The following is a 10824-nucleotide window of genomic DNA, read 5'->3' on the forward strand; positions in this document are numbered from 1 at the left end:
GTAAAAGGAGAGGTGGAGGGCTAGATGTAGACAATCTCTTGTTTCCATTAGATGCGTGTCAAGGCTGTCGGTGGTGGAATGGATGGGCGGTGGAGTAGTCTCTCTCGAGCTCTATCTTCGGCGAAGCTTCGGTCGTTAATCGAAAAGGATTGTGGGAATGAAGAACTCTCAAAGAATTTCTTGCTCATGCTCTCGTCTGTGATCACAGGAATCTACCTAAGGCAGAAATCTCGGATGCTTTGAATTTGGGATCCAAAGCTTTATTTATGGAGCTCAACAACATTGGTAATCCCGCTCTGATTAACCACCATCACTAATGTGGTAGGTAAGAATATCAACACTGTATCATGGTCAACGATCAGGAAGAACATCAGAATATCTATTGTACGATTTCAGAAATCCCCAGGCATGCATTCATATTCATTCCTCATGAAGGATCAACACATTCTACCCACTCTTTGCGATCATACTTCTATCATGGTTATCACTCTTTAGTTGCGATATTTTATGTGACAAATTTGTCTTCATGAAGATCAACGCATGCTCTTGATTCCTGCGACAACTACAAAAATGACATTTTGACGCAAAAATAACGCATGACATAGGGTTAGTGGGAATTTTTCAGTGCCGATCGACACAAGCTAATTTTTCCACATGAATCCTTAGCATTATTAATGCATATTTCGCTTATAAACCCTCATTATTCTAAGTAAAAGACAGCAATAGCTTGTATTTCTACAAGCTAAGCTTTCTTCTTACCTTCTTTCTTCTTCTTCCACTTTTTGGTGTCGAAGGAAGAAGGTTCAGATTTCATTCCAGATATCGAACCTTTGTAGAAATTTTTGGAGAATGAGACAACATTTGCCTCACTTTCATCAGGAACCTGCAGTTCATCGAGTAGGGTGGTCAGGTTGTAGTCAAGCTTGTTCATGACAGTGTTGCTACGAAACTAAAGGAAACTTTCAGATAAAGTTTCCAAGATGCAATTAGCCTGACTGGCGTCGTCGATGATAAACCCATTCATCTTCGCTATGTTAAAGTGGATCATCATGTTTAGAACATGTTCATGAATTGATGTTCTTTATTTCATCCCAGCATTGAAGATATACTTGAGAGCATCCTTGATTTGTATGGATGGTTGTCTAAACATTCCCCTCAGAGACTTCATGATCTTATGGGTTATAAGCATGTGCTCATGCTTTTTGGCCAAAATTTCAGACAAGCTAGCCAAGATATACGCTTGGGCCTTTTCATTCGCCTTGACCCATCGCTCATATGCCTCCAAAACATTTCGAGCTGCATTAGTAATTGGGACTTGAGGACATTCCTCAATAAGGATGAATCGCAGGTCTTCGATAATGAGTAAAGTGTTGATAGTGTTTTTTTCAGCTTGTATAGTTATCGTCGTTTAACTTATCAGCAGAAAGTAGGTTTGAAGTAACAGTCGTCATAATGAGATTGCTGAAACCATACAATTTATTTATGTTAGTTATTAAACGTATTACCCAATTAACCATCTAATCAATTTAGCAAAATTCTAATATACCTTATGTGATTATCTGCAATAATGCTTCAGTGGGGCAAGATAAAAGTCATCGTAGGGTGATCAATTACCTCTTCACTGAATTGAAACAATTTCAACTAATAATTACACCAGAATAACTCTTATTCATATAATTATTAGTCATCATTGTTTGGTCCATAAATAGTTAACTTACTTAACATTTTCTTGTAAGTGTAATCCCTCATTTTAGATTTTAGAGTTCCGTCTCAATGAGTCAACCGTAGAGAAAAACTGATTGAGGCAAAAACTAAAGAAATCCTATCTATTTTTTAAGTTTGAGTAAAGATTCATGCAAATCGTAGGGGGACACAAGCAAATGTGTCTTAAGGCTGAGCATGAAAATTTACTACAAACTAATCAAGGAGATCGTGGGATGTGTTGACACACGCCCCTCTCCCACTTACTATAAAAACTCTCTCCATTCACCTTGTTATTGGCCTATGCAAACACCACTCGTAGGGGGACAAAGCAAATGTGCCTCGATGCTGAACAAATGTCTCACAGTGTGAACATTTAGAGAGAATCGTGAAAAAAAAAGGAGGTATCGTATACTCCATTTTTCTCCCACTGAGTGTTTTACCTAGGGTTGATTAAGTTGAAAAATTCAGCTAATAATTTTTACTAAGTATTTGTTAACTTTGTCCAAAGTAACATTTACATTGGATAGTTTAACAATGTTGATTATTGTTCATTAAATACTTTAACAAACTTTAATCATTCATTGCATGCTTGTAACAAATCTATTTAATTCATATTCCAGACAGTTTTCAGGTAGGGTGTTTCGTTTCCATCAGCTTAAATACCCCAGCCTAGACAGAACTTTTCTAAGACAAAGATCCCTTATAGATACATTTGTTACAAATTTAATCTTTTATTCAAATCCAATTTAATCATATTAAGCTGAATTAAAATACTAAACCTCTTTCTAGTCGTATTAGAAATTTATTAAACATAAGTCTAATGTGAAAACAATTTTAAACTATTTTTAAAAAAATCAACCTATATTAGCATGAAACTCTTTATTATAGATTTTAATTTAACTTATAACTATTATAAAGATTAAACGAAACAATTAAAACCTATACATGCATCTAATGACATATTTTAAAAAATTATAACAATTATAGTTTACTAAAGTGGTGTCATGCATCATGCAAACCTTTTTTTATTACATGACATACATAACAATTATATACTAAGGTAATGAAAAAATAAACAATATACATCCATACATCTAAACTATATACTATAACACTTATAATATAAATGATGCATGGAAATGTTATTTATGCATGCATTCATACTTTATCACATTTATACAATATGATGCATGAGCATGGTTAATATATTATACAACCTTGTAATATAACATTTATATTAAAATGATGCATGAACAAATGTATATCCTATAGTGAGATTTTTCTATATGACATACATTATGAGATATATAATAATCTAAATAATCACACATCGCATGCATAATTAAAAGCAACAATTTGGAACGAGATTAGCTTCTTAAAACATTAATTAAATTAATATAATATTTATATTAATTTAATTAATAAAAATTCAATAAAAATAAATAATTATTACAAATAGAATTAAGAATGCAATAAAACCGCTGCTTGAACTGTTGGGTAGCCACGATCTGCCGATCTAGACCGAACCGATTACGTACGCCTCACTTTCAGAGCATCGCAACGCTCTCTGCCAGTGTTGTGACACTGACGTCCTTCAGTTTGTTGTGCAGCGCTATGTTGCTCACAGTGTCGGAGCGTTACAACGCTGAGGCTTTTGCCTTATAGCATAAGGCCAACATTGCAATGTTGAAGCCTTACGCTGTAAGGAAGAATGCTTGCAGTTCTTCGCCCGTTCATCCGAAATTCTCCATTCTTGCTCCATTTTCCACCAAATCGAAGTTGAAACTTGATCACAATCGACACAGACATCAAATAAAAACTTGATAGCAATAAATTATATGCCCAAAATAACAAGCCCTTTACATATTGAATCATAAAGTTGCAGTAGTATTCTTCAAAGCCAATCCCAAAATCATCAAAAATGTGCAAAATCCATTCAACATTCATCAATACAAAATCATAAATCCACCATTACTCTTAATAATGTTTGAAAATCAAAATTGGAAATCAACCGAGCTCTGATACCAATTGAAAGAGATAGGTGACTACCTGCAGCGGAAGCATCGATGTCTCGATTTTATTTTACAGAACGTATGAACATACATAGGACGAAAACATAATCATTTATTTTAACAAGTATACAATTACACAAAAATTGAAGAGGAAGAAGGGATCAATAGATTGCTTACCTTTGAAGATCGAAACTCTTTACATTCCCACCAATTCACGAACACAATGAACTCTTTGAACGATCTCACAAACAGCTAGAAAAAACACAACAACGAATCTTTAAATTTTGGGCACTACCACACAGAAACCTCGTTATTCTCGAGGAGTAAAGAACCTTGAGAGTTTTGTGGGCTTCAAAATTAATTTAGAAGGGATCAAGATATCGATTCTTTTGAGAGTAATGCACCCACAGAAAAAAATTTGTTCTGTATTATATTAGAGTGCACTTCCATACATTAATCGGGGGGGTTATAAAAAATTCTTTCCCTAATAATCAGATTATTTAATTAAAAAACTAATTTTCTTTAGTTACTTTTATATATATATATATATATGTATATATATATATTATAACCTATAGTTTATATTATATCACATACAATATAACCTATAATTTAATATTCTCTCGCTTAACTAATAGTATTTAAAATGAATCAAATTCATATTAATTTTAACATATAGTTTTTCTTATATGAATCACATTCATATAATTAATATTTGAATCATATTCAAATATTTATTTCTCTCAAATAAAACTTTATATTATAATGTATTTTATATAATTAATTCTCTTTATTAATTTGAACAATTCAAATTAATCCAAATTAATTCGATTCTCAGTAATCCCAATTGAACTAACGAGAGGACCTTATAGATCTATATTATGAAGCTCCAATGATACTTGATTAATTAATTAAACTCTTTAATTAAATTAATCAACTTTCATTAACTACCAATCACTCTACTAAAGACCGACAACCGCACTCTTTAGACTATAGACATATTTCTGTGTCCATTAAATATGACCAATCAACAATGTGCTGACCCTTCACAAATTGCTCATAAGTACAGCCATGCCAAAATTACCATTTTGCCCCTATAGTTACATCTAACTCCTTAAGTGCCACTGATCCCTCTAATGAACAATAAGTTATAGTCGAACGATAATCGAATCCCTCCCAGACCAAGAGAGTACGTAGCGCAACATTGTTTAAGCCCTAGAATCAAACCTTAAGGAAACAATTTATCTACTTACCCTAACTATAGGGCAGGAGTGAATCCCTTCTTGTATAATTGCATCAGCTCCCCAATCAGACGAATCTCCAAAATGATAGGCATATAGAGTCGAAAAAACTGGTCACTCTCACTCATACAAATCAAAGGACTGCCTTCATAGGTAAAAGTTTACAACTCACTCAGAATTTAGGTCAAGTCACCTATGGTTATCTTGATGAAATGTAAGTCTCTTCTAACAATGGTGTTATGTAGAGAGACTATTAATTTCATTCTTATACAAACTCTTTGTATAGAATACCCCGCTCACATGTCTCTACATGAATGATCAGGATCAGATTATTTGTAGTATTTTATAACAATTGTAACAACTACAAAGCAGGTCGTATCACCAAGATAAGGTACCTAGCTTTATCCATCTACTACAGACTGTTTAGATTATAACTTAAACATGATCCACCTGTATGTCTCCACATATATGTTTAAGTTACAAAAGATAACAACCTTGGATCTTTGTTTATTGGTTTTGTAGGTTAATGCAACTAAATGTCAAATAAAATACCTCTTATTTTATTAGATAAATAAGTTGTTCGTACAATACAATTACAAACTACATAACCACGAGATTTAGGGCATCAACTCCAACAGAAGAAGGGAGAAATAAGTAGGAAAATAGAGAAATAAGAGGATATTAACAATTTTTGTTCATATACTAGTAGGAAGGTTTATTTTTAACTTCTTCAAAGTTTAAGAGTATTTTTGACACATAATACTAACGGTTTCCATCCAAAACTAACAATAAGTGTATTTTAAACTTCTTCTTCTTCTTTTTTTTTTTTTAAATATTTAAGGGTGTTTTTCAGACTTTTGAAAGTTCAAAGGTATTTTGACACGAGGTGCAAAGTTTAAGGATATTTTGCATAATTTAGCCAAATTTCTAATCCATTTAGGGTGAACATATTTGGGTCGAAAACATCAAAACTGACCGAACCGACATTTGAGATCATGCTTGTTGTTGCTTCCTCAACGATCATCTCAACGAGTGTGTGCTCTATATATGGTCAGTTTAGTTATCATTACTCTACTCTTTTTCTTTTTCTTTTTCTTTTTTTCTCCTTAAAAAAACATAAGGTAGAAATAAATGTTAACAGACCACATAAAACATTTATTTTAAAAATTAAAGAATCTAAATTATTTTAATCCATAACTTACCATTTTAATAAATTGTACCTCAAATTTAGATAAGTGTTACAATCATAATCTTAAACTTTAAGTTAACCCATCTACCATTCATTTTAATAAATTGTAAAATATAAGTACGACATGAAATTGATAAAATTTAGAGAGAAGTAACATTAGAGCTACATTTTTTTTTTTTTATTGAAATATGTCAATTTTGATAAAGTTATTCCGTGATTAATTTGTACATTGGTCAAACTTATTTTCGTGCCAACTTTATTTTATTGAAATTCTTTTTCTCCTAAAATTAATGGAAATTAAACTGATAGTAAAAATTTCAAACACTTATCTAAGTTTCACCAAAGAACATAACTCAACTGACATGATACATGCATTAGCAAGATCTGTGGTTCGAATCCTCTCACTCTATTGTATTTAAAAAACAATCATTGAAATTTCAGGTCCAATTTTGATAAAATTTAAAGTTTAAACAGACAAGTTCAAAGTCAAAGTATATTCTTTTTCCGCGGAAACGGAAAGCTTGATAAAAATGATAAAGAAAATTTCTCCCAACTTTTTGCTATAATAGATAGTAATGAAATTATCATCATGATGATAGATTTAAAATCCAAACGCAAACTTTAAATCAAATCAATTTGTTAGTTGAATCATTGGTAGAGTTTGTTGAGAAACTCCCTCATACATGCCTAACTGTTTGAGAAGAGAACTTAACGGAGGTAATAGTCTCTATCTAGATGGTATTCTCTATTGAGATCTGGCAACATTTCATCTGAAATTTTGAGGTAAATTGTTTTATATTCTTGACACATTACAGACCGACATCGAATCGGTTTCAGAGGATTGGTTCAACCGTTGAGCTGTGATTTGTAAGCTTAAACCAAAATACAGGAAGATCCAAAAAACTATTTAACTAACCATATCACACACTCCCCTTCCTCCTCTTGCCAAAACACACCAAGTTTCTGAGTTCCCAAAAAGTTACTAACCTTAAAACTTTGGTGTCAAAACTAAAACACATAATTTAGCACTATATTGCTTTATTGCCTAGACCGCAAAACCCTACTGCTGCTACTTAAAGATTTTACGTCCGAAGTGTTTGAAAGTCTCGCTTGGACCTTAGTTATTTTCTTTGAAAAACTATTTGACCCCTCTTCTGATGTTTTACCCTTACTTTCCTTGATGACCCCGCCTTCTAGGCAATGCTCTTCAGTTGTACTCTCTGAGCATGTGTGGCTGCTAATATCAGCCTTCATTTTCATGCTATGGTCTGTTGACGATGTCGCTGTTTGAACTCCCGTCAATTCTTTCTCATGGTCATTGCCTGTACTACACTCCATGGTGTTTAATTCTACAGTAATTGTTGGTTTCTTTTCAGTCATTGGACATTCGTCAGGACAGTAGTTATCACCATTCTTTCTCTTTAGGCAATTCATTTTCTTTTCTTTCTCATCGATGACCTCTTCACCATGTTCATAGTTTGCAGATTGATATTGTGACAGTTCATCATTTTCATGGTTGAGATGATTGGGAGGTTTAGCTTCTTTTGAGCCCTGCTGCTCCAGGCCTGAGAAGCTCAGTGACCGCTTAACAGAAATATGATCATTAATCTCGCTATTGGAGATACTCAGTAGCATATTCAGCTTCTCATTTTCAGATTCATCCACTGCTTGATGCTCCATTGTTTCTAGGAGATTATTATTAACCTTAGGAGAGCCTGCAGGATTAACTTCAAAATCTGTGAAGGACAACGACCTCTTTGCAGAAGCAAGATCGGTAGGATTCTCCTCTGAACTCGGCTGTGCTCGTTTGGTTTGGATGAGAAAGTGTGCAACAGACTTGAAGCCCAACCTTACTATCTATAACAGTCCAAACTAATGACCTTAGAAGCAAATTCTTCCAAGTTCAACAAAAAATACAAGAAGATACACAGTACAAATAAGAAATCTACCTTCTTATACAAAGGCCCAGTAGGAAGCCATCCTTTTCCTTGGCGACACAAACTGCAGTTGCATATTCCACGACAAACGGGACATATCCAATCTGGGTTTTGTTGCGCTTCAAGGACATGCTCTCCATATCTGCAAGAGTGGAAAAATAATAGAAATACTATGACGGAAACCTAAATATAAAGGCTGTCCATCTACCAGTTTCAGTGCTCAAAAGTCACGCAGAAAGTTGTTCTTGCTTTCACAAAAAGCCAAACAAATAGGAGTTTATACGGTTTATGCATCCAAAGATTTGAGACAGCACATCACTAACAGAATTGAAGTTTATTTTCTTTACAAGCAATGCTATAGCTCTAGATGTGTTGAAAGAACTAACACTAAAAGACTTCCACTAAAACATACACCATATTTTCCAAAAAAACAAGCAACTCAAAAGAGAGAATATGAAATCACTTGCAGATACAACGGTAAAAATGAATATTATCAAGAGTGTACCTCATATACAGACAATCTCCACAAAATTGTCCTTGTACCAAGTTACATTTGCTACAGTGAGTGCGATGCCCTAGTGTTTTTTGCCTGTAAATATAAAATTTCCAATTTTCCATTAAATAGAAACATAACAAATAATACCAACAAAGCTGCTAATTCCAATATATGAAACTTGAAAGTACGTATTCAACATAGCACTGACTAACAAAATCAGAAAATGATGCACAAAAAGAAAATAAGATCACCCAAACATCAGATTTCCACCGAAAATTTTAGGAAATTTTCTTTCGGACGAACCTGCACTGATGGCACGTCTTTCCCTTTACTGGATCATAAATTCGTTTCCCATCGTTACCATAACCATCCACAAATAGCGTCCAACTCTTTTCTGTGCTACCCAACATCTTCTCATGCTCTTCCGAGTATATCTCCGGCCTCGTACCATCGTCAAGAATCACATCCTCATCCTGAGAAAACTTGTTTTTCTTCTCCATTCGCAGTTCAGAGTAAGTTACAGGCGTCACGTTCTGTAACCTAAAAAATTATAATAGAAAAAACTAAGAGGAAAAGACAAAGAAAACTGGACAAAAACTGAAGAAAAACAGTCGAATAAAGCAAAAAACAACTAATATCCCCAATTTATATGCAAATATCAGAGAATGAACACTGTCAGTTCCGATAAGGGCTAAGAGAGATTCAGGATTCGGCGAAAACCTGGATGATCGGCGGAGGGGTCCGGTGGGCGGGAGGTCGAAGGAAGGTGGAGAAGCTTTGGGATTAACTGATCTTCGGCGATTTTGCTTCGAGGGAGCGGAGGATTTGAGCTTGAGAGAGAGGTCAAGGATCCCGAGCTTCTGCATCCGCTCCATGTTTTCTCTGATTCTCAACTCTCTGGACTTCTCGTACTGAGAAATTTCCGGCATTTGGGCGGCGGAAAGATGGTCGATTTCCATTTGGACTGGTTCCGACGAGGGTTTTGGAATTGGGGATTTCTCGATGCCTGAGGGTTCGGTCATTTCTACTGACAGTGTTCCTCGGCTTCTTCTTGTTAGTGCGCTCCATTTAAAATTTTAACGGTCTTATTTTGGAACTTATATTTTGCATTTTAAGGAAAATTATTATTTTTTATTCCCTAGATATTGGATTTAGTTTCCATTTAATTCTTAAATTCAAATAGTTGCACTATTAGGTTAGGTTTGAAATTGATTTTGGAATTGTTAAAATCATTTTTTTTTAAATTGATTTTGAAATTGTTAAAATCATTTTTTTCTTTCTAAAACTAAAAATTTAAAGATTAAAAGTGAAAAATTTTGTAATAGTATGACTAAATTGAAATCAAACTCAAATCTTAAGAACTAAAAATGTAATAACATTTTGAAATTTATGAACTAAATAGAAACTAGAAAAAAAAGTTATTTTCTCGAATGTTTATTATTTAGGACAAATGCAAAAACTACTCCTAAAGTATTGTAATTGTTACTTACTATAATCATTAGGCGTCCCGCTCTAAAAAAATGAAGGCCTCAGCTTGGCCAACACCAAGTCCAACAAGCTTTAAAGCATAGTTTGGATTTGAATTGGACCAATCAACCTTCAATAACCAAGCTTATGTCTCAATTAAGTCTGGTTAATTGGATCAAAATTTAAGCTTAGCCTAGGGTCGTATTCTTGGCGACTCATTACTCATTGAATATTTGATAATTACATTAAAGAATTATCTTCGATCTGATAACGTTGTTAACTTAATATATTTAATGAATTTAAATGATTTATTTGGATTAACTCAATATTTAATGAGTTTAAATGATTTATTTGGATTAGTCCATTGAATATTTATGTGCATATCTGTGCGTGTGCATATAGTTTTACTTTTGTTTCAATTAACTTTCTAAACAATTTTTTATTTATTTTTAATTTCTTTGGGTTGATTGTAGCTGTTTGGATAAAATGAAAACTACTGGTTTTGCATTGAAGTATTTGACAAGTTTGAGTTCTAGTAAACAGTGGTGTTCATCCAAAACTGACGAAATCAAACTTAACTGAAAATTTTCAGTTCGATTTAGTTTCAAATCCAAAACCGAACATTTTTATATTATATACATAATATATAATTGAATTGAACCGATATATATATATATATATATACAAAATCGAACCGTTTATGTTGGCTAAAATCGAACCATCTCGAATAGAAAATATTTGATGTAGTTCAGTTCATTTTGGTGAAAACAAATGGTTC

At 33.3% G+C, this 10824-nt stretch overlaps 1 protein-coding gene across 1 annotated transcript; it reads right to left on the reverse strand.

Moving 5' to 3' along the window:
• Positions 1-6910: 6910 nt before the first annotated feature.
• On the reverse strand, positions 6911-9643 carry LOC120087941 (uncharacterized). Its single transcript, XM_039044960.2, has 5 exons — positions 9300-9643; positions 8883-9119; positions 8589-8672; positions 8096-8225; positions 6911-8003 (listed from the first exon to the last, which is right to left on the reverse strand). Exons 1-5 carry the CDS (start codon positions 9599-9601, stop codon positions 7185-7187), a joined length of 1572 nt encoding a protein of 523 aa, XP_038900888.1. The 5' UTR covers positions 9602-9643; the 3' UTR covers positions 6911-7184.
• Positions 9644-10824: the final 1181 nt, after the last annotated feature.

This window comes from Benincasa hispida, chromosome 10 (genome assembly GCF_027475165.1).
Source record: "Benincasa hispida cultivar pf3 chromosome 10, pf3_genome.v1.1, whole genome shotgun sequence".
NCBI classification, from domain to species: Eukaryota; Viridiplantae; Streptophyta; class Magnoliopsida; order Cucurbitales; family Cucurbitaceae; genus Benincasa; species Benincasa hispida.

Coding starts and splice junctions, on each gene's coding strand:
- LOC120087941 (XM_039044960.2), bottom strand. CDS start 9,601: ATGACCGAACCCTCAGGCATCGAGAAATCCCCAATTCCAAAACCCTCG. Junction 9,120..9,299: donor CCCCTCCGCCGATCATCCAG/GTTTTCGCCGAA, acceptor ATAATTTTTTAG/GTTACAGAACGTGACGCCTG. Junction 8,673..8,882: donor AAGACGTGCCATCAGTGCAG/GTTCGTCCGAAA, acceptor TTATATTTACAG/GCAAAAAACACTAGGGCATC.